This window comes from Somniosus microcephalus, chromosome 13, assembly GCF_052327205.1.
Source record: "Somniosus microcephalus isolate GS21.2 chromosome 13, FLI_Smic_1.0, whole genome shotgun sequence".
Taxonomy (NCBI): domain Eukaryota; kingdom Metazoa; phylum Chordata; class Chondrichthyes; order Squaliformes; family Somniosidae; genus Somniosus; species Somniosus microcephalus.
In genome coordinates this window covers 37,029,205-37,054,066 of record NC_140999.1, presented here as the reverse complement: position 1 = coordinate 37,054,066, position 24,862 = coordinate 37,029,205, and the positions used below count along the sequence as shown (strand labels likewise).

Below are 24,862 nucleotides of genomic sequence, written 5' to 3'. Positions count from 1 at the left end.
TTTTGCCCCTTGATTTTCTACTATTACTGGGATGTTTTTAGTGTCATCTACTGTGAAGACAGATACAAAATATTGGTTCAATGCCTCTGCCATTTCCTCGTTTCCCATAATTAGTCCCATTAGACACAGGCTTTGAGTGAACAAATGGTTTCATTTGTGAGATAGATGAATGAACAAAACACAATTTTCACAGTGAGACTACAGTCCTTGATATGTAAAATAATAAATACATAACGTGCTTTCGTTCTAAATCTCTGACCATGTTTACTACAACCTCAAACTGACCTGACTGCACTTGTCAGGAATTTTAAATCACTCAGTATTACAGCTGGTAACAGGGGGTTTGAAATATGCTAAATGCTTTCTTCTGTGTGTGTGTGAAAACTGCCAACATCAGTCTGTGAGTTGAATTCTCTGACCACCAACCTGTCAATCAAAGATGGCTCCAGTCAATCAGGGTCCGACCCTCTTTCAAAGGACCCAGAAGTAGCTGTCAATCAAAGTCACTTCACTTTGAATTCTAAGCAGGGGGCTGGTGAACACTCCTCTGCCTCTGCACATCATGAAAAAAAGGCAGCAGATAATATAGCGAAATAACTATTCATGTACGGATTTAAACATGAGGGGCTGGATTTTGCCAGCCCTGGGGAGGCGGGTTTGGAGGCGGGACTGCCAGGAAAATGGCAGAATTTGGGGGCGGGTGCCCAACCCACCTCCATGCCATCTTGCCAGGAGGCAGGTAGCCATCCCACGCCGGGTCCTGTCTGCTGGAGGCTGCAAGGGATTACAGCCACTTAACTGCCTGTTAACAGGTAGTTAACAAGCTGAAAATAAGATTAACCCCATTTTGCCCACACAAGTGCGGGCTTCCCAAAGGCTCCGAAACCCGCCTGGGTCACCAAGGTGAGTAATGGGTCTGTGGGGTCCAAAAGTATGCTGTGGTGGTGAGTGCAAGTGTGTATCTAATTCAACTTTATTGTCATTGTACAATGCACAAGTACATGAACAACGAAATGTGATCTTGCAAGCTCCCATGAGTCCAGTACAAATAACATTAAATGTAAATAGCGCCATCCTGGGAGAAGCAAAGCCGCTGCATCTGTGCGCGCCGCCGCATCTATGCGCACCGCCATTCCATTTCCACCATTCCTCCTATCTTCAGCCCAACGCCCGGGCCTGCTCACCAGCCGCCCCTCCCGGGGCTCCTTCCGTGACCTTCTCACCAACCACCCCTCCTCGGGGCTCCTTCTGTGACTTTCTGCACCTGGTCTTCCCTGATGGTCACCCCTCCAGGTACTAACCAGGCCTGGCTCTAGCTTAGCTTCCAAGCCTTGCCAGTGACCCTGTTCCTAGTCCCAGGAACAGGTGCTAGAAAAAGTGTACTTACCTTTGTTTCTTCCTGCAGGCTTTAATCGGTGGGTATGCAGAGAGTCTCTCACCTCCGCGGTAGAGATGACAGATGGCCGTTGCATTCTCCAATGCAGCAACCATCTAATTTCTACAAAAGAAAGAGGTTTGATGAGGTCTTGAATTCAAGAACTCATCAAACTACAGAGAATGTCACTGTTTGACAGCTTCACAGATGAAACATCATACGTTAACGTTCTCTGTAACCGGCTTTCCCTTAATTGGCCTGCTAAGCTCGCTGGGCGGACTTAACAAGGTCAATCAAGAGAAAATAGCGTAGGTTGGCCAGAAGTTGATGGAGGCAGGACTGAAACCCGACAAGTGGGAGTCCCGCCTCCAAAAGCTCCCCATTGGCAAAATCCAGCCTGAGGATACAAATTTTAAAGTTGAGGCATTGAGGCACCAGTAACCAATGAAGATTTTTATTTCCATTTCTCATCTAAATGCCCCACGGTGACATCATCTCAAAACACAATGTCACATTCCACATGTACGCTGACGGCATCCAGCTATATTTCACCACCATCTCTCTCGACCCCTGTACTGCCTTTGATTTGTCACACTGCTTGTCTGACGTCCAGTATTGGATGAGCAGAAATTTCCTCCTATTAAATATTGGAAAAGAAAAAAAAAGAAAGACTTGCATTTATATAGCGCCTTTCACGACCACCGGACATCTCAAAGTGCTTTACAGCCAATGAACTACTTTTTGAAGTGTAGTCACTGTTGTAATGTAGGAAACGCGGCAGCCAACTTGCACACAAGCTCCCACAAACAGCAATGTGATAATAACCAGATATCTGTTTTTGTTATGTTGGTTGAGGGATAAATATTGGCCAGGACACCGGCATAACTCCCCTGCTCTTCTTTGAAATAGTGCCATGGGATCTTTTACGTCCGCCTGAGGGCAGACGGGGCCTTGGTTTAACGTCTCATCCAAAGGGCGGCACCTCCAACAGTGCAGCACTCCCTCAGCACTGCACTGGAGTGTCAGCCTAGCTTTATGTGCTCAAGTCCCTGGAGTGAGACTTGAACCCACAACCTTCTGACTGTAGGGGGTTTCTCTTGCTTGCTCTGGTCTCCTGCCAGGCTTCTTGCAATAATTACCCGTGAGTGGTTCGACCCACTCGCCCCTACGGTTCTAGACCTTGGACTTAGGTGCAGGGAGCTGTAGTGCAGAAAAACTCAATAGACCAGGTCGAATAGCACGAAATGGATGCCTTTATTGAACAGTTTGCAGCATTGTAAAATACATGTCATATGCACAGATTAAAGCAACTACAAGCATGCACACATCTATAAACTTAACTCTATAGAAATGGGGAACACACGGCACATCGTAAAAGGGGTAACACATTACAATTACCCTTAACCCCCTCCCCTAGACCTAACTAAGTTTCGATTTGAGGGACTCGGGATCATGCTCACCACTTTAAGAATTGCGAAAAAAAAGCTTTGCAGCCTTTCGACACAGCTTTCCGTCGTCACGTGGGTTTGGAAGCTTCTGGCGCAGCTTGTTTTCCTCTTGGTTCTCCTGCGATGAGTGCTCGCCGATGTGATGTTGACGAACCGGAGTACCGGGCCTTGAGTGTCTTCTTCTCCGGCCTGGGTCGTCGATGATCTCCCGATGACTCTTTATACAGTCAGAATTGTCCTTCTGATTTCTCCAACGGTGGAGCAGAATTGGAGTACCTGGGCCCTGAGTGTCTTCTTCTCCGGCCTGGGTCGTCGATGATCTCCCGACAAAAGTACCCGGGCCTCCCTCGTCGTCTTCCCGTCGTGGCCGGGCCTTGCCTGGCCGAGCTGGCTTCCAAGCCGAACTCTTCTCGTCGTCTTCTCGTCGTGGCCGGGCCTTGCCTGGCCGAACACCGAACACGTTCCGAACCGAAGTTGTTCCGAAGGTCCGAACCGAAGTGCTGTCGTTCAAGTTAACTCTCCGATGGACTTTACTCAATCCACAGTTATACTTTTTGGAACATTCTTATCTCCCGCCAAATCATAGTCCTGTCTTTGTAATAATTTTGGCGGGCAGAACTCTCTGCAGGGGTGTTTTGTCTTCATAACGGGAGTCGGTGATAGCTGAACTGGCCTTCCTGGGCCGATAATGTCTTTGCTTTGTTACCGTAACTTGGTTTGTATATTGATCGGTCTGGAGATTGCCCTGGATGGCTGTTAAACGGCTTCTCTTTGTACAGTGTAATGGGCTTAAGCGTTCGTTCAATTGTCCGCCCATTTCTTGATGGGTCTCATCCTGTCACCCAAATCTGTCCTGCACATATAATCTAATCAATATGTATACTCAGTTCCATGAGTTTCGGCTTCCCGAAACTGGTTTTCGCGGGCTTTTAATGTCCTCAATCCACAAGCCTGTCTGGCTTGCAGTAACAGAAATTCAAATGGTCCCAGAAGCTGGTCACGAGGTCTGGCGGCCATTTTGTGTGGCCTTTTATCAAAGGTTTCTCTGTATAAGCTTCTTTTGGTCAATAAAGCTGTTTTATTAACCCTACTTTCCTACGTGATTATTTACTGAAAATTTCGCGAATCTTACTGACTCAAAGGCGAGTGTGCTAACAACTGAGCCACGGCTGACACAGGAAGATAGCCCCCATCACAAACTCTGCTCCTTATGCACCAATTCCATCCCTCTCCCTGGCCATTGTCTGTGACAGAACCAGACTGTTTGCAACCTCAGCGTCCTACTTGACACCAAGCTGAGATTCCGACCCCATATGCAAGACCACCTACTACCATGTCTGTAATATCGCCGGCCTTCGCCCCTGCCTCAGCCCATCTGCTGCTGAAACCCTCCTCCATGCATTTGTTACCTCCAGTCTCGACTATTCCAACACTCTCCTGGCCGGCCTCCCACTTTTCACTCTCCATAAACTTTAGCTCATCCAAACCTCCGCTGCCCTTATCCTAACTCACACCAAGTCACCCAGTACCCCTGTGCTCGCTGACCTACATTGGCTCCCGGTCCAGCAATGCCTCGAATTTAAAATTCTAATCCTGTGTTCAAATCCCTCCATGGCCCTCACCCCTCCCTATCTCTGTAACCTCCTCCCGCCCTACAACCCACCGAGATCTCTGCGCTCCTCCAATTCTGGCCTCTTGCGCATCCCCAATTTTCATCGCTCCACCATTGGCAGCCATGCCTTTAGCTGCCTAGGCCCTATGCGCTGGAATTTCCTCCCTAAACCTCTCTACCTCTCTGTCTTGGTGACAAAGAAGTTTATGAGCTCCTCACACTTGTAGTTAGAGGTGAGGATAAATGGGGCATGGAAGAGGGGTTTAAAGAGGTAGTCAGTAGCGGAGAACTAAAAAAAAAGCAACAACTGGAAATCTCACACCTAAGAATTGTCCAGTGGTGACAGCTCTGCTTACAATGCAGCACACTTGTAGAGTCAGTATCCATAGAAAGAGACAAGTTAACATTTTGGAAATAACGCTTCTTCAGAACTGAAACCTGAAAGATAAACAAACATTTTACCTGAATTGTAAAAAAGAGAGGGGAAAACACATACTCCAGTCACAGAGAGGTAAAATGGGTCTTGGCATATACACAGTTAAAAAAAGGAAAGGGCTAACATGAAGGGGAACCAGAAGAAAAAGAAAACAAATCGTGACAAAGAGGTGCACATAATTTCTTCAAGGTTGGCATTCCTGGAAGAGAAATTACAGTGAATCAAACAATAAGCTATAAAGAAGAAACGACACTGCTGGCAATCTGAAATTTAAACAAGATTTTAGTAGGAAGGGGTTCCCACAAAGTGAATTTCTAGAGGAATTTTCATGCTTTAAGGTTTTGGAATAAGCATTTATCTCCAAATTCCAACAACAGAAGAAAAACCAGTGATAGGCACTGTGGAAATACAGACGTAACTCTCTGAGGTGGGCACTAGGGCACAAGTTGCCCAGCTGGTGCTAGTGGTGTGTTGACCCTGTTAGTGCCTCAGTTCATTCTAAAGAACAAAGTTTGGTAAATCATGAAACACTCAATGAACAATCTACTTGCGGGGCCTGTGAGTAGCAAAGAACACACACTTTATGCAGTGGCCTGAGATTGCACATTCACATCATTCATCTAGTTACTATTGAATAGTTCTTTGAATGGCTCAGTGGATAGCACATTCACCTGAGTCAGAAGGTTGTGGGTTCATCGTCCCACACCAGATACTTGAGCACATAAATCTAGGCTGACACTCCAGTGCAGTGCTAAGGGAGTGCTACACTGTCGGAGGTGTTGTCTTTTGGATGAGACGTTAAACCAAGGTGCCGTCTGCTCTCTTGGGTGGACGTAAAAGATCCCATGGCACTATTTCGAAGAAGAGCAGGGGATTTATCCCCGGTGTCCTGGCCAATATTTATCCCTCAATCAACATCACAAAACAGATTATCTGGTCATTATCACATTGCTGTTTGCGGGAGCTTGCTGTGCAGAAATTGGCTGCCATGTTTCCCACATTACAACAGTGACTACACTCCACAAAAGTACTTCATTGAAAAAAGAATGACTTGCATTTATATAGTGCCTTTCACGACCACCGGATGTCTCAAAGCGGTTTACAGCCAATGACATACTATTTGAAGTGGAGTTACTGTTGTAATGTAGGAAACTGTAAATCTAAGCTGACACTCCAGTGCAGTGCTGAGGGAGTGCTACACTGTCGGAGGTGCCATATTTTGGATGAGACATTAAACTCTTGGGTGGATGTAAAAATCCCATGGAATGTAGATGTAAGTTGGCTGTAAACCGCTTTGAGACGTCCATTGGTCGTGAAAGGCGCTATATAAATGCAAGTTTCTTTCTTAAAACCCGTTCTATTGCCAAGGGTGAACCCCCTCGGGCCGCACTTGCGCACTGCGCCACACGGATGACGTCCTCGAATTTTTTTAAAGCTGATCACGTGTCCGTAGTCTCGCGGTGTCTGAGTGGTTTTCTCAGTGACGGTGTCCTTGAGAGCTCGATAATGGGTTACTGGGACACAGAAGATGGCGATGAGTGTCCGACTAAAACCTGGGAGACTACGCGGGTCGGGGCCGGCCTTGGTGAGTGCAGGCCCAGGAGTAAAGCCCAGGCACTGGGGTCCGGGACCGGCCCGGGTCGGCAGAGAGGGGAAATGAGAAGATAAAGCTGCAAGGACACCGAGTTCAGCGGAAGGGCTATATCTAAAACTTTAACCTTTTAAGATAATTGGCAAAAATTGGAGGGGAGATGAGTGTTTTTTACGTAACGCGTTATGATGATCTGGAATGCACTGCCTGGAAGGGCGGTGGAAGTAGCCTCAATAGTAACAATCAAAAGGGAATTGGATAAATACTTGAAGGGGGGAAATGGCAGGGCTATGAGGAATGAACAGGGGAGTGGGTCTAATTGGATAGCTGTACCAAAGAGCCGGCACAGGCACCATGGGTCGAATGGTGGTCTGCGCTGTATCATTCTGTCTTTAGTGTTTCCAGCATTTTTCTTTGTTTAAAATCAAAAAGGCTTAGCGTAGCTGCAAATGACCAAAGCACTGGTGGCTCTTAACGGGATGATCTCTGTACATATCCCCGTGTGTAACTCTGACCATGTAGATATATTTTTTGCTTGTGTGTGTCTGTCTTTCCCCCCTCTTGCTCTCAACATATATATGGTCCTGTATGTCTGAACTCTTTCACCTCATCTGCCTCAATACAAAAGCAATATTTGAGGTGCACGAGCTGCGGTGTAATGAAATACTGCTGTTATATTTTGCCCAATTCTATTGAGCTGAGTGATAATGGTAGTAACAGCAGAGATCAGGACTAGTGGCCAAAAAAAATGTTGGCAAATGACATTCTCTGTGACTGTTGTGTGCAATATCCCTCAACCTCTCTGCAGCCTTTGACATGGATGACCATATCACCCTCCTCCAACGTCTCTCCTCTGTATTTCAGCTCAATAAGACTGCACCCCCTTGATTCCACTCTTATCTATCCCATTGTAGACAGACCATTCCCCACAATGGCTTCTCTTCCTGTCCCATCACCGTTGGCTCCCCATGCTTGGCCCTCCTCCACTTCCTTGTCTACATGCGGACTCCTGGTGACGTCCTCTACAAACACACGGGGCCTGTGCCCACACTTCTGCTAATGACACCCAGCTCTTCCTTCCCCCCCCCCCCATGAGATCTCTCAACCCCTCTACTGCCTTTGTGCTGTCAGATTGCTTGTCCGTCATCCAGTCTTGGATGAATCGCTGTTTACTCTAGCTAAACATTGAGAAGTCGAAGCCATTGTCTTTCAGCCCCCATCGCATACCCTGTACCCTTGCCATTGATTCCATGTCCCACCTGGCCACTGTTTCAGGCTGAACAAGACTGTTTGCACCCTCTGTATCCTGTTCAACCCCAACTTCAAGTTCTGATCAGATAGCCTCTCATCACAAAGGCTGTCTACTTCCTCTTCTGTAACATTACCCACCTCTATTTCCACCTCCGCCCATCTGCTACTGAAACCCTTTTCCGTACATTTGTCACATCCACACACAACTATTCCAGTGTTCTCCTGGCCATGCATCATCCTCAGTAAACTTTAGCTCATCCAAAACTCTGCCCGTAACCTAACCCACTCCAGGACCTGCTTGCGTAACATCCTTGTCCTTTCTGTCCTAGATTAGCTCCAGGTCCCTAACACCTCAAATTTAAAATTCTCATGTTTAAATCCTTTCATGGCCTTGCCCCTCACTACCCGTCCTCCTTTCTCGCCATTCCTCTGACCTTGACCCCTGACATATTTCCCTCCCCCCCCAGCCCCGGCCCCCTTGCTCCATCATTGACGGATGTGCCTTCAGCCACCTAAGCCCTTTGCTCTGGTATTCACTCCTCAACCTCACCTTTGTGACTCTCCACAAAACACATCTCTTTGACCAAGCTTTTGGTCAGTTCTCTTTTTTTATTTGTTCGTGGGATGTGGGTGTCACTGGCAAGGCCAGCATTTATTGCCCATCCCTAGTTCCCCATGAGAAGGTGGTGGTGAGCTGCTGCCTTGAACTGCTGCAGTCCATGTGGTGAAAGTACTCCCACGGTGCTGTTAGAAAGGGAGTTCCAGGATTTTGACCCAGCGATGAAGGAGGAATGGCAGTATACTTCTAAGTCAGGATGGTGTGTGACTTGGAGGTGGTGGTGGAAAGGTTTTGGAGAGTTAGGAGGTGAAACATTGCCACAGAATACCTAGCCTCTGACCTGCTCTTGTTGCCACAGTATTTATGTGGCTGGTCCAGTTAAGTTTCTGATCAATGGTGACCCCCAGGATATTGATGCTGGGGGATTCGGCGATGTTAATGTCGTTGAATGTCAAGGGGTGGTGGTTAGATGCTCGCTTGTTGGAGATAGTCATTGCCTGGCACTTGTGTGACACTTATCAGCCCAAGTCTGAATGTCATCCAGGTCTTGCTGCATGCGGGCATGGACTGCTTCATTATCTGAGGAGTTGTGAATGGCACTGAACACTGCAGTCATCAACAAACATCCCCACTTCTGACCTTATGATGGAGGGAAGGTCATTGATGAAGCAGCTGAAGATGGTTAGGCCTAGGACACTGCCCTGAGGAACTCCTGCAGCGATGTCCTGGGGCTGTGATGATTGACCTCCAACCACCACAACCATCTTCCTTTTCAGTTTTACTAGGGCTCCTTGATGTCACACTCGTTAAAATACTGCCTTGATGTCACACTCAGTCAAATACTGCCTTGATGTCAAGGGCAGTCACTCTCGCCTCATCTCTAGAATTCAGTTCTTTTTGTCCATGTTTGGACCAAGGCTGTAATGAGGTCTGGAGCCGAGTGGTCCTGCCGGAACCCAAACTGGGCACCAGTGAGCAGGTTCTTGGTGAGTAAGTGCTGCCTGATAGCACTGTCGACAACACCTTCCATCACTTTGCTGATGATTGAGAGTAGACTGATGGGGCGGTAATTGGCCGGATTGGATTTGTCCTTTTTGTGGACAGGACATACCTGGGCACTTTTCCACATTGTCGGATAGGTGCCAGTGTTGTAGCTGTACTGGAACAGCTTGGCTAGAGGCGTGGCTAGTTCTGGAGCACAAGTCTTCAGCACGACAGCTGGGATGTTGTCGGGGGCCACAGCCTTTGCTGTATCCAGTGCGCTGAGCCGTTTCTTGATAACCTGTGGAGTGAATCGAATTGGCTGAAGACTGGCTTCTGTGGTGGTGGGGACCGCAGAAGGCAGCCGATATGGATCATCCACTCGGCACTTCTGGCTGAAGATGGTTGTAAACACTTCAGCTTTGTCTTTTGCACTCACGTGCTGGGCTCCACCATCATTGCGAATGGGGATATTCATGGAGTCTCCTCCTTGTTTGGTGTTGGACCATTAAACAACTTTCACGACTAGATGTGGCAGGACTGCAGAGCTTTGATCTGATCCATTCTGTTGATTGTGGGATCGCTTGGCTCTGTCTATAGCAAGCTGCTTCTGCTTTTTAGCATGCATGCAGTCCTGTATTGCAGCTTCCCCAGGTTGGCACTGCATTTTTAGGTATGCCTGGTGCTGCTCCTGGCATGCTCAGCTACACTCCTTATTGAAACAGGGTTGGTCCCCTGGTTTGATGGTAATGGTAGAGTGAGTGATATGCCGGGCCATGAGGTTACAGATTGTGGTGGAATACAATTCTGCTGCTGCTGATGGCCCAAGCGCCTCATGGATGCCCAGTTTTGAGTTGCTAGATCTGTTCTAAATCTATCCCGTTTAGCACGGTGGTAGTGCCACACAACACGATGGAGGGGTGTTCTCAGTGTGAAGACAGGACTTCTTCTCCACAATGACTCTGCAGTGGTCATTGCTACCAATGCTGTTATGGACAGAAGCATCTGCGAAAGGTAGATTGGTGAGGACGAGGTCAAGTAGGTTTTTCCCTCGTGTTGGTTCTCTCACCACCTGTTGCAGGCCCAGACTTGCAGCTATGTCCTTTAGGACTCTGCCAGCTTGGTCAGTAGTGGTGCTACCGAGCCACTCTTGGTGATGGGTATTGAAGTCCCCCACCCAGAGTACATTCTGTGCCCTTGCTACTCTCAGTGCTTCTTCCAAGTGGCGTTCAACATGGAGGAGTACTGATTCATCAGCTGAGGGAGGGCGGTAGGTGGTAATCAGCAGGAGGTTTCCTTGCCCATGCTTGACCTGAAGCCATGAGACTTTATGGGGTCTGGAATCAATGTTGAGGACTCCCAGGGCCACTCCTTCCCGATTGTATACCACTGTGCCGCCACCCCTGGTGAATCTATCCTGCCGGTGAGACAGGACATAACCAGGGATGGTGATGGAGGAGTCTGGGACAAGGGCTGAAAGGTATGATTCTGTGAGTTTGACTATGTCAGGCTGTTGCTTGACTAATCTGTGGAACAGCTCTCTCAATTTTGGCACAAGTCCCCAGATGTTGGTGAGGAGGACTTTGCAGGGTCGACTGGGCTGGGTGTGCCATTGTTGTCTGTAGCCAGTGCCGAGGTCGATGTCAGGTGGTCCGTCCGGTTTTATTCTTACTGTTTTTTTTACAACTGAGTGGCTTGCTAGGCCATTTTAGAGGACAGTTAAGAGTCAACCACATTGCTGTGGGTCTGGAGTCATATAGGCCAGACCAGGTAAGGACGGCAGATTTCCTTCCCTAAAGGACATTAGTGAACCAGATGGGTTTTTACAACAATCTGATCGTTTCATGGTCACCATTACTGATACTAGCTTTTTGCACCAGATTTATTTAATGAACTGAATTTAAATTCCCCAGCTGCCGTGGTGGGATTTGAACATCTCCGGATGATTATTCCAGGCCTCTGGATTACTAGTCCAGTAACATAACCACTATGCTACCATTCCTTATCTTTCCTTCTTTGGATTAGTGTCCATTTTTTGATTACATCTCTGTAAAAGTCCTTTGGGTCATTTTACTACATTAACGGTGCTAATTCCTGGTGGGCACGGGCTAACCTGGCACTAATTAGCAATCTCACTCAGGCCACAGGGTGGCTGGTGTGGGAAGTGGAATGAAACCTTGCTTGAGGCGAGGGAGCAGTTGACTACATCGCTGAGTAGGTCAGATAGAAGGGTGGAGTGGTCAAGAGCAGAATTGGGAGGGGTTCAAGAGCAGGAGGTGGGTTTTGTGAAAGTGATGGCTTTGCTCGGAGATGGGAGGAAATCGGGCAGAAATTATGAAGTGTTGTGGGGTCAGAACTGAGCCCTTGTTATACCCTTACTGAGGGCATATACCCCACACAATTTCCCAGTTGGCAGCTCCAACTATTTCTATTAGTAACCAGCCCCTAGGAGGTTCAGGATATCATGGCCCAGAAATTCGGGTCGGAGGCTTCCCGCGGGTGCAAGCCTCCGATCTGCACTTACCTTGCGCGCCGGCCGTTGAGCTGTGAGCCCCTGTGGAATTGCGATCCTGGGCCGCCTCCAACTGCCGGTGCGCAGTGCTTGCATATCCCAGGGGCGTAGTTAATTCGATGCGTCCCCTGGGATCACGTGGGCCATGGGGAGCCAATCGGAGCAGGGAATGCTTCATTCATAAGTTTGACAGGAAGGGCTGTCAAACCTATAAATACTATAAGCCCCAAAACCTCAAATAAATTTTTAAAAAAGCATCTCATTTTAAAAATAAACTGTAAATTACATGAAATAACTATTTTAAACAATTTAAATTTTTGAAAAAATTAATTCTATTTTCTAACGGGGCTAAAAATAAACTTACCTTTCTTTAAAGTATTTAAAAATAATAAACCTGTGGGGGGGGAAAAAATGTTTTAATTTTAATTAATTCACCACTTACCTTGTTAAAAGCAGGCCTTGCGACTGCTTTTTACATGTCTAACTTCTGGAGACTTACCTTCCCGGGAAAACCTGGAAAAAAAACGTAAGTTTGATGCGCACACGCTGCCTCTCCTGCGCACGCATTCCACCTCTTCCTTCCCCCCCCCCCCTCCTTTCTTTCGGGGGAACGGAAGTGCTGGTTTCCCGCGCGTGCGCAGTGCATGCACGAAACCGGCACTTCCATTGGGCATACAGGTGAGTACCCCGTGCGTACTCACCCGTGGAGACCCGAATTTCTGAGCCGTTGTCTCTAACTTTCTCTAAGGGAAGAACTTCGTCTCTGGTTGCTGCTTTTCACAATGGCCTTGCATTTTACATGCACACTAGATTTCATTTCATAAATAGGTACTAAATTTTTCTTTGCATTAGAAAGTGCGCAGTACTATGATGCTTTTCACTTAATGTGCTTGCATATTTCCAAGGTTTCATTTCCAGATCAATGGTCAGGATGCCAAAGACAAGTTTAATACTAGGATCCTGAGTTTGTACATGGTGAACAGAATATATATCAGTCTTCAAACTACCTAATAGTTGACAAACGATGTTGGGTGGAATGATCAACTGAACCATGGAATGGTAGGGTGCCGGTTCGGGCAAGTCTTTCACAGTGAGTTCCTGATCTCTGTTGTGTTGATTGGATGGAATGCACCCACTAGTGTTTTTTTCAGTTGCATTGACCACTTAGTTAGCCATGCAATTATGTGCATCTAAAGGGGAGGTAAAACTTCAAAACAATCTTGTGTTTTGGATATTATCACTTATAGATTTGTGGATAACATTTGCGCATTGTCTGTGGCCTGTTCAGTCAGGTGTGCCACTTTAATTCTGTTACTGTTATCTAAGAGCTGTTCAAAGGGCTATAGTAACTAGATTCCTATGGAGATGAAACTCTTGTGTAGTCTTAACGAAACAGTCATTCTCTACAGGTCGCCAAACCTTGCTGTGATTATCTTATTCTTGTCATTTCTCTTTATAGGCCTCGTTGGCTCCGCCTATCATATTGTTGCATTACCACCTACAAATGCTATTGAAGCAGTGCAAAGAGCAGCTAATGGCACCTTAACTATGGGTAAGGACACCTTTGTGTACGGTACAGTCCAGTCCAATATTATTTGCAAAGAAGCTTGCTTCGCTCAGTATGTTTCTCAGGAGAGTCAATTTTCAACAGGAACTTTCATTACTTTACTCTTGCATTGCATTTACTCTGGATGCTTGTGAGCCTAGGGAATATAGCTCTATTGGGGTGCAGGAACCCTTAGGAGACTGACTCTGTTAGGGGTGCTTGAATCCCAGGGTCATTGTGGTCGGCTGTGGGGCACTATGGTATCACAACAATAGTTAAAGAGAAAATTTTAACTCGAGTATAAAAATAGCAGTGAAGTTAAAGATAAACAGTTAAAATATTAAGAAAAGGAACTGAGAGTACTATATTGACTGCACCTTTTGAACAATTTGGATGTGTCCTATAAATCAGGATTCCACTTCTGATTGCTTCAATAGTTTGCTGACTTCCCATATGCCTCCATAGCAATGCCGACACATGAGCAACATGCGGCAGGTTTAGGAAGTGAGATAGCAAGGGAACTGCTGGTAAATGTTAAAACGGGTATCGGGAGAATTGACCGTTAATGCTCTTATGGGACCAAGGGCCTTGAAGGAGGCATGGATAGTTCTGCAGGAAAGAGAGCAGTGGTTGCTGTCAAAGTCTGGGACTGAAGAGGTGAAATAGTACAATTAGGAGCTGGGACAGAAGATGATTGGCGAGCAGGTGGTTAGTTTCATGGAGGAGATGTGTTGAAGCCCGAGCGGGAAATGGAGAAACAGGATGTGTTCAAGCTCTGAATCACTACCGCAGGTTAAGGGGAGCACTTCATTGATTATATCAATTATTAAATAGCATAGATAAATAAAGTAGACCTAGATTATTACTTAAAGTCCACCAACAAAGTAAGACTAAGGGACATGGAGGGAAATCGGTGTAAATGAAATTTAGAACTAATAGCAAGAAACTTTTAAAGTGCAATTGAATATTGTTATTGGTTTACCAAGCGAAGTAATAAAGGCAAAAGCATTGTGATAATTTAAAATACACGAAGATGCCATGATGGGAGGGAAGACTTTTGTTGCAACAGAAATAAAAGGAGGAGGGTAACATTAATGATGGGGTTTTTCCATCTTGCGTAAGAACATAAAATCCAAAGAGAGAAAAGGCATTTCAGGCCATCAAGCCTGCTTCGTCCAGAGTCGTCTGATTATTTATCATGGAATGATGTCCTACACTGCTTGTGGATCTCCTACTTTATGGGGTACTAATTTCCTTTACTGAGCTCCCCTGAAAGGAATCAGTTTGTGCTAAGTGTACCCTCAGTCTTGCTTCTCAACAGATATCTATCCGGCTAATTTTTACCGGTGCCATTTGATCTGAAATCAGCTAGCTCGGGTAATTAACAGCTATCTCATGCTCTTGTTCTTGTTTTATTTTGAGGGCTCTGTATAGAGGAATGTAATAAGCCCGTGTCCATTTGCTTGCCTTTTAGCTGTGCTTGGTGCAATGTTTGGAGTAACCACCTGCCTAACTGCGCATCTCCGAGGAACCAAAGATGATCCATTGAATTATTTCATTGGCGGTTGTGCTTCGGGCGTCCTCCTCGGAGTGCGAGGTGAGTGCTCGTTATAGCTATGTGATGGTGCTTGAATTCTTCTAGAAATTTCTGGTACAGGTTCCAGAAAGAGCTACAGTCAACAATAATATTTCTCTTTTTTAAGGAAGCTAAACATTGCAAAGAACTCATTAATGTTAACCTCCCTTTTTTATTTCTGTTGCTGTGTTTTTTGGGGGGTGGGTGGGGAAGGTGATGTTTATGTTTCTGTGGGTAAAGGAAATTGAGCTTTTTTCCAGTTTTGTCACCTAGTGCCCACTTGAGCACTCCCAGTTCAGATATAGCATGAGTTAAAAGTAATGTAAAGCTATCTTAAGTCAGGATGTCCGAGCAGCAGCCGGTGCGCTGCATACATCTCTGATCCACTGCAAAGCAGGTTCTGTCATCTTTATGCTTGTGTGCAAGCTTTTCCAACATCTTGAACTTGGAGGACTGGTAAAGGCTGCTCCCTGATTAATTGGCCAAAATTCACTATTCGAGGAGCAGCCTTTTGCTGTTTTCCAGGCCTGGTAACTTGAAAGAGCTGAAAAGGCTAAGCTTTCAGGCTTTGGAGGATAGGGAGAATGAGGGGAAGGGGGGAAAGGAACCTCGTTTTCCGTGCATGGAAGTCTCCCTTTTTGTGTTGGGCTTGCATTATTGTCTAATCATATGTGGCCCACTTGACATTGTTTCTGCCCTTCAGCTCCAAAAGGTTGGACATCCCTGCCATAGTTGAACCCTAGATCCAGAGATTGAGATTTTGCTGGTCCTGATAATTCAGTGAGTGCCCATAACTTCATCTAGGGAATTAAATAGCATCGTGCTGAAAAAAATTAAATGTACATAAAACAGTGGATCACTTGGTTTAGTGACTATCTCTCTACTGATGTCGGGTATGCTCCTTCACTGTATCTGGGTTGATAATTTCTCTGACTCGGATCTCCTGATGTTAGAACATAACATAAGAAATAGGAGCAGGCGTAGGCCATACGGCCCATTGATCCTGCTCCACCGTTCGATAAGATTATGGCTGAACTTTTGCATCAACTCTACTTTTCCGCCGTATCCCTTGATTCCCTTAATGCCCAAAAATCTACCTGTCTCTGTCTTGAATATTCTCAACAGTTGAGCATCCACAGCTCTCTAGGCTAAAGAATTCCAAAGATTCACAACCCCCGAGTGAAGAAATTTCTCCTCATCTCAGTCCTAAATAGCTGACTCCTTATCCTGAGACTATGACTAGTTCTAGACTCTCCAGTCAGGGGAAAAAGCCTCTCAGCATCTACCCTGTCAAGCCCTTTAAGAATTTTATGTGTTTCAATGAGATTACTTCTCATTCTTCTAAACTGCAGAGAATATAGGCCCTTTCTACTCAATTTCTCCTCCTAGGACAGCCCTCACATCCCAGGAATCAATCTCGTGAACCTTCGTTACATCCCCTCTAAAGCAAGTATATCCTTCCTTTAGGTAAGGAGTCCAAAACTGTACACCGTACTCCAGGTGTGGTCTCACCAGGGCCCTATATAATTGCAGCAAGACTTACTTACTCTTATACTGCAACCCCCTTGCAATAAAGGAAACATACCATTTGCTTTCCTAATTGCTTGCTGTACCTGCATGTTAACTTTCTGTGATTTGTGTACCAGGACCCCCAAATCCCTCTGAATATCAATATTTACTAGTCTCCTTTTTAAAAAAAAAAAAAAAAAATCTGCTTTTCCATTATTCTTACCAAAGTGGATAATTTCACACTTCCCCACATTATACTCCAATGGCCACTTTCTTGCCCAGTCACTTTACCGGTCTATATCCCTTTGCAGCCTCTTTGCGTCCTCACCGCTTACTTTCCCACCTAGCTTTGTATCGTCGGCAAACTTGGATATATTACACTCGTCTAAGTCATTGATATAGATTGTAAATAACTGAGGCCCAAGCACTGATCCTTGTGGCACTCCACTAGTTACACCCTGCCATCCTGAAAATGACCCGTTTATTCCTACTCTCTGTTTTCTGTCAACCAATCCTCAATCCATGTAAATATATTACCCTCAATCCCATGAGCCCTAATCGAATGCCTTCTGAAAATCCAAATATACTACATCCACTGGTTTCCCCCTTATCTACCCTGCTAGTTACACCCTCGAAAAACTAATAGATTTGTCAAATACGATTTCCCTTTCATAAGACAGTGTTGACTCTGCCTAATCATATTGTGATTTTCCAAGTGCCCAATTACCACGTTCGTAATAATAAATTCTAGCATTTTCCGTACTACTGATGTCGGGCTAACTGGCCTATAGTTTCCTGTTTTCTCTCCCTCCTTTCTTGAACAGGAGGGTGTTACATTTGCTACCTTCTAATTCACGTGGAATTTGGAAGATCAAAACCAATGCATCCACTATCTCTGCAGCCACCTCTTTTAAAACCCTAGGATATAGGCCATCGGGTCCAGGGGATTTGTTGGCTTTTAGTTCAGTTAAGTTCTCCAGTACTTTTTATTTACTAATAATTACTTTAAGTTCCTCACTCTCTTAGACCTTTGGTTTCCCACAATTTCCAGTATGTTCTTTGTATCTTCTACTGTGAAGACAGACACACAATATTTGTTTAACGTCTGCCATTTCCTTATTCCCCATTATAATTTCTCCTGTCTCTGCCTCTAAGGGGCCCATGTTTACTTTCACTAATCTCTTGCTTTTTACATACTTGTAAAAGCTCTTGCAGTCTGTTTTTTATATTTCTTGCTAGTTTACTCTTGTATTTTATTTTCTCCCTCTTTATCAATTTCTTGGTCATCCTTTGCTGATTTTTAAAACCCTTCCAATCCTCAGGATTGCTACTCTTTTTGGCAACATTTTCCAAGTGCCCAATTTTAATCTAATCCTTAACTTCTCCAGTTAGCCATGGCTGTACCACTTTTCCAGTGGAGTTTTTATGCCTCAAAGGAATGTATATTCATTGAGAATTATGAATTATTTCTTTAAATGTTTTCCATTGCTTATCTACGTCATATTTTTAAATCTAATTTCCCAATCTACCTCAGCCAACTCTCTCCTCGTAACTCCGTAATTGGCTTTGTTTAAATTTAAGACCCTAGTTTCGGACTTAACCACAGGAGTGTTAGTGTCAGGGGAATACCTTGCACAGTCGGGAGTGGAAAGATTGCCAATTTTTTTGCATACCTTTTAAGCAACACCACGGCTATCTTCATGGATCTGGGTCTTGAATTGGATCCGTAAAGTGCTTGGATCACTACTCCAAGCAGAGAGATGGCAGCCAGCACATTCCTTGCTTTAGATCTGGGGCTTACTGGTACCTCAACTAGTCACAGTAGATGTACAGGAAACTTTCTGGTATCCGGCACGGACGGGACCGACGTGGTGCCGGTTCATCAAAAATTCCGGCTAACCGAACGCTATAGTAAAAGATATGGAGCTGAGAGCTCTGTATAAAGCAACAAACCCTGTTGCTTCAGAACAATCGGCACAAGTTGCAAGCGTCTCTGTAGCTTAGCAACAGCTGCAGCTACACCCTTGCACAGCAACAAATGGAGTAAAAAAAGTAATAAAAGTTATCTGAACCGACTCCTGAATTTTGCTGGTTAACCGACATTTCCGGTTATTTAGGGGCCGGTTAATCGAAAGTTTCCTGTAATGAAGTTTTGTCTCTTGTTGGTAACGACTTATCCAAGACTGGATATTTTTTCATTTTGTACTATATGCTCCCCACATGGTTATACGGATGCATCATGATTGGTCTCCATTGTAGCAAGCGTCCGATTTCAATTTGAGACACTTGCCTTTGAAACTGGTAATTAAAGACCCAAATCCATAAAGATAGCCGTAGTGTTGCCTCAAAAGGTATGTCAAAAAAATTGGTAATCTTTCCACTCCCCACTGTGCAAGTTACACCCCTGACAACCTTCCTGTGAACATCAGGAGATACAAGTCAGAGAAATTATCAAACTGGTAAGCAGGTGTCTTTTGTGAAATGTTGAGGAGGTCTTTAACTTCTCAATCTGAGGAAGAGGAAGGATGCATATTTACCCTCTCTGAATTTTGGGCAAATTTTCTTTGACGCTCTTTCAGAGCACTACAAAGAGTTGCAAATCTGTGGCATGGGTGTATATACATTGCACCCTCTCAAAGAAGATGATAACTTATATTACTATAAGCCCACTGACTCCCACAGCCAACTGGACTACACTTCCTCCCACCCCGCTTCCTGTAAGGACTCTATTCCATTCTCCCAGTTTCTTTGTCTCCACTGCATCTGCTCTGACGATGCCACCTTCCATACTAGTGCTTCCGACATGTCTTCCTTTTTCCTCAACCGAGGATTCCCCTCTACCGTAGTTGACACGGCCCTTGACCGTGTCCGTTCTATTTCCCGCACTTCTGTTCTCACCCGTTCCCCTCCCTCCTGGAACCACGATAGGGTTCCCCTTGTCCTCATCTTTCACCCCACCAGCCTCCACATTCAACAGATCATCCTCCGTCATTTCCGCTACCTCCAGCGTGATCCCACCACCAAACACACCTTCCCCTCACCTCCCCTTTCAGCATTCTGAAGGGCCTGGTCCACTCCTCTATCACCCTCAACACCCCTTCCCCTTTGCCCGGCACCTTCCTGTGCAAGTGCAGGAGATGCAACACCTGCCCTTTTACCTCCTCCCCACTGTCCAGGGCCCCAAACACTCCTTCCAGGTGAAACAGCAATTTACTTGTACAACTTGCAATTTAGTATACTGTATTTGCTGCTCACGATGCAGTCTCCTCTACGTTGGGGAGACCAAACGCAGATTGGGTGACCGCTTCGTGGGATACCTCAACTTAGTCCGTAAGGGTGACCCTGAGCTTCCGGTCGCCTGTCACTTTGTGAAGCTTAACGTAAGCTCGAGGAACAGCACCTCATCTTTTGATTAAGCATTTTACAGCCTTCTGGACTCCACATTGAGTTCAACAATTTCAGATCATAACCTCTGCCCCTATCTCTTTTTTCTCACATGACAGCTGACACCTCATCTAGAGTCATCTTTTGTTTCTTAACTTGTCCCATTACCATCTCCTTTTGCCTTGCACCATCATCCCTATTGTCTCTTAATCTCTCCTGCCTTCCATCTTATCATAGACCTTCCCTTTTGTTCTTTCCTCCCCTCCCCCCCTCTCCCTGCCCCTGCACTTGCTTAAAAACCTGTTGCATCTCCAACTTTTTCCAGTTCTGACTAAGGGTCATCGACCTGAAATGTTAACTCTGTTTCTCTCTCTACAGATGCTGCCTGACCTGCTGAGTATTTCCAGCATTTTCTGTTTTTATTTCAGATTTCCAGCATCTGCAGTATTTTGCTTTTATGATAACGTATTAGTTCATTTGGCCAGATTCATCCAACAGCGAGTGGGATAGGTTCAGATAAGCATGCAGCTCTGTCAGGGAAAACATTTGTGGATAGCATTATGGAGACTGTCAAGCTACCATAATGATCTGCACCCCAGGGTATTCTAGTTCACAGGCAATTAAAGTGATGAACAGCAATGGTCCCAATACAGAGCCCAATGGAGTTCCACTTGTAAATGGATCCTAATGTAATCTACTCCCATTAACAGCCCTCTGCTTGCATAGTTTCAATCAGCTATTGACCCAGAGTAGTAACTGTCCTATAATCCAATGAAATCTTTTTTTTCTCCTATTCGCTGTCTGTGTGGTACTTAATCATAGACTTTTTGAGAATCAAGGTTATTATATAAACTGAACTACCTTCATTCACCATTCTGGTCATTTTTCAAAGAACTCAATGTTATATTAATGAAGCAGGACGCAAGTTGTCTAACGTCATGTTGGACATCCCTAATAACGACTGATGCTTTCCAACAGCTTCCATGCCACCAGAGTCAAACTCATGCGCCTATAATGTCTAGCATCTGAACATGGATCTCAATGAGCTATTGAATATCGGTCAATGGCTCCCCATTTCCCCAAGCACACTGGGATTCTGCAGCACTGCTCATTTAAGTACATTAATCTTAGCCAAAACCATTATGTGGTAGCTTCTAATGAAACCATTTTAGACGCACACCTATTCTGTAATACTGGGACCATGACATTGTCTTCAGAAGTGAAAACTGATGTAAGGTCATTAACCATATTTTTATCTTTGTACCTAATCTGCCCTGATACATCCCTCGCTGGACTAACGTGATCTTTGCTGAGATTTGTGAGATAACTGAAAAGGCCTTGCTGTTGCTACTGTAATTGTTCGCCCACTTGGAGTCAAACATTAGTGCTTTTAAGTGTAATGGCCTGGTTTTCTGCCAAGCCTCCCCACTCTTAATTCTTTTAAATTATTGTCCAAGTATGCAAGATATTGCATGAAGTGAATTATGAAAAATTAAACCAATGAAGCAAGTGTATTCATCAGTGAGATCTTTGAAACTAAAAAAACTATTCTGCCCTTCAATAACCGGCATAGATTTTTCTGATTGAACTAATCCTTAAGTGTGTGTGCGTGTGTATAAGCCCATATGGCAGGGTTACTCAAATTTCATTTGGTCTAATTATATGAAATAATTAAAGAAAGAAAAAGAGAGACTTGCATTTATATAGCGCCTTTCACGACCACTGCACATCTCAAAGCACATTTTAAAAAATTTGTTTATGGGATGTGGGCGTCACTGGCAAGGCCAGCATTTATTGCCCATCCCTAATTGCTCTTGAGAAGGTGGTGGTGAGCCGCCACCTTGAACCGCTGCAGTCCGTGTGGTGAAAGTACTCCCACAGTGTTAGGTAGGAAGTTCCAGGATTTTGACCCAGTGACGATGAAGGATCGGCGATATATTTCTAAGTCAGGATGGTGTGTGACTTGGAGAAGAACTTGGAGGTGGTGGTGTTCCCATGTGTCTCTGCTGCCCTTGTCCTTCTAGGTGGAAGAGGTCGCGGGTTTGGGAGGTGCTGTCGAAGAAGCCTTGGCCAGTTGCTGCAGTGCATCTTGTAGATGGTACACACTGCAGCCACGGAATACCGGTGGTGGAGGGAGTGAATGTTTAAGGTGGTGGATGGGGTGCCAATCAAACGGGCTGCTTTGTCCTGGATGGTGTCGAGCTTCTTGAGTGCTGTTGGAGCTGCACTCATCCAGGCAAGTGGAGAGTATTCCATCACACTCCTTACTTGTGCCTTGTAGATGGTGGAAAGGCTTTGGAGAGTCAGGAGGTGACCGCAGAATACCTAGCCTCTGACCTGCTCTTGCTGCCACGGTATTTATGTGGCTGGTCCAGTTAAGTTTCTGGTTAATGGCGACCCCCAGGACGTTGATGGTGGGGGATTCGGGGATGGTAATGCCATTGAATGTCAAGGGGAGGTGGTTAGACTCTCGCTTGTTGGAGATAGTCATCGCCTGGCACTTCTGTGGCATGAATGTTACCTGCCACTTATCAGCCCAAACCTGAACGTCGTCCTGTGGACATGGACTGCTTCATTATCTGAGGAGTTGTGAATGGCACTGAACACTGCAGTCATCAGCGAACATCCTCATTCCTGACCTTATGTTGGAGGGAAGGTCATTGATGAAGCAGCTGAAGATGGTTGGGCCCAGGACACTGCCCTGAGGAACTCCTGCAGCGATGTCCTGGGGCTGTGATAATTGACCTTCAACCACCACAACCATCTTCCTTTGTGCTAGGTATGACTCCAGCCAGTGGAGCGTTTCCCCCCTGATTCCCATTGACTTCAGTTTTACTAGGGCTCCTTGATGCCAGACTCGGCCAAATGCTGCCTTGATGTCAAGGGCAGTCACTCTCACCTCGCCTCTGGAATTCAGCTCCTTTGTCCATGTTTGGACCAAGGCTGTAATGAGGTCAGGAGCCGAGTGGCCTTGGCGGAACCCAAACTGGGCATCAGTGAGCAGGTTATTGGTGAGTAAGTGCCGCTTGATAGCACTGTCGATATTACAGCCAATGAAGTACTTTTGAAGTGGAGTCACTGTTGTAATGTGGGAAACGCGGCACCCAATTTGCACACAGCAAGGTCCCACAAATAGCAATGTGATAATGACCCGATAATCTGTTTTTGTTATGTTGGTTGAGGGATAAATATTGGCCAGTCCCTGCTCTTCTTCAAAATAGTGCCATGGGATCTTTTATGTCTACCTGAGAGCAGACAGGGCCTCAGTTTAGCATCTCATCTGAAAGACGGCACCTCAGACAGTGCAGCACTCCCTCAGCACTGTACTGGAGTGTCAGCCTAGCTTTATGTGCTCAAGTCCCTGGAGTGGGACTTGAACCCACAACCCTCTGACTCCAAAGCGAATGTGCTACCAACTGAGCCACAGCTGACACTGTCAATAAACAATATTACTGTTAAGTATTAAACAATCTAAGTATTAAATCAATACGATCACTAGAGGACAATTTGAATTGTGGCCTCCTGGCTCAATAACAGTTTTGGTAAGCGGACCCCCCATCAAACTAATTCGCAGCTAGGGCATTAGCTCATTAACTGGAATGATTGGGAATGTGGTGGGTTGATTGACAAGTTTGAGGTTATTCAGGATGAATACTGGCCTCTGAATTCAACCCATTTAAGTTTGTTGCCCATCTTGATGTTCTTGAACTATTATATACAGTAGCCAGCAGTGTAGCAAACTTTCTAGTCACGATTGGAAAGAGTGGTGGCACTTTTAACAAATGTGCATTCCAGAGGGTCCTTGCAGTGACAGGGATGCGGAATTGGGAGATCTCCAGCTTCTGTGATATTCCTCAACAAACCACAGGTTTATTTAAAAAGTCACCAAAGTAATACGAGTTTGAAGAATATCTGAACTAACCGTTTATCCCACCCTCCTCCCCCAGTTGGATTTGAGAGCCATGTATCTTGAGCTAGACTGGGTCACATCTGAAGGATCCTGTAATGCTTCTGAAGGGTACTGTTATGCTGAATGGCTGACTGGTTATTGTGGGTGCTGCTGTTCCTAATGCTGTCCACTAGATAGCACCAGATAGATGTGTTTAATGAAAACTTAAAAGACCCAAACATGGTAATGCCGTCACACAAGCTTATTTCGCGTGCTTTGTGATTTAACAAGTAACATTTGAAACTCGGCATGCTGATTTCTATGTCCCAGTTTGCTTCCTGTATGCATTGGTGTAATGGTCTCTTGTAGTATGGGTACTGAGTATTTGTGATGTGGATACTCCAGGTTTCATGTATGTGTTGGTCTCTGTTTTGTGGTGTGCGTAGTTAGTGTTTCTCGGTGTGTGGCGATCTCTCCTGAGTAGGTACTGAACATTTCATGCTGTGTATAGGTGTAGTATTTGTTTTAGTAATATGGGAACTGGACTGTTATAATTTTAACACTAGAATACCTTGTCTCTTTCCACAGCTCACAGCTACATGACTGGCACCTCAGCCTGCCTGTCTTTTGGCGTAATTGCAGGTCTCACAAAGATGGGCAAGATGGAAGGCTGGCGCATATCGGGACCTCCCAAACTTTGAAAACAGCTGAAGCAGAAAAATATTGTAATATAATGTATCCTGTCCAATAAAACAAATGTTAATTCTGTTTCACAGTGTCACTTTAAATATAGCATAATGATAGACCGTAGCCAAGTATGTATCAGTGTTGGGTTTAAAGCAGAGTCCCTGGTGGTTAAATGAGTGAAACTAGCTTTGCTGTTTCCATTCTCGGTCTCTTTGATTTTTCTCTCAGACATCTTTTGAGCTGTGGGCTCATTGTGTCTTGTTTTGTCTCCTTCTGTAGGTGCAGACCCATTGAGGGAACATTTTTCTAGCACCTCAGTATTTCACCAAAGTTGCCCATTTTTTCTTACTCAACCATGGAAGTTAAGGTCAATCCTGTTTATACCTGGACTCATCCAGCAGGAGCCTGTGTCCAATTTTCCCTTTCCTCACTTATCTAGGACCCTTGAGGCCAGTTATAGTGGCCCATCTGAGATGGGAAGGGTGGTGGGAGGAGGGAGAGAAGAT

General features: G+C 45.4%; 1 protein-coding gene across 1 annotated transcript; it reads left to right on the top strand.

Annotated features, from left to right (window-relative positions):
* The first annotated feature begins 6,320 nt into the window (after positions 1-6,320).
* ndufa11 (NADH:ubiquinone oxidoreductase subunit A11) lies at positions 6,321-24,439 on the top strand. The gene is made up of 4 exons (XM_086004758.1): positions 6,321-6,456; positions 13,225-13,317; positions 14,786-14,908; positions 24,258-24,439. Exons 1-4 carry the CDS (start codon positions 6,378-6,380, stop codon positions 24,368-24,370), a joined length of 408 nt encoding a protein of 135 aa, XP_085860884.1. The 5' UTR covers positions 6,321-6,377; the 3' UTR covers positions 24,371-24,439.
* The last annotated feature ends 423 nt before the right edge of the window (positions 24,440-24,862 follow it).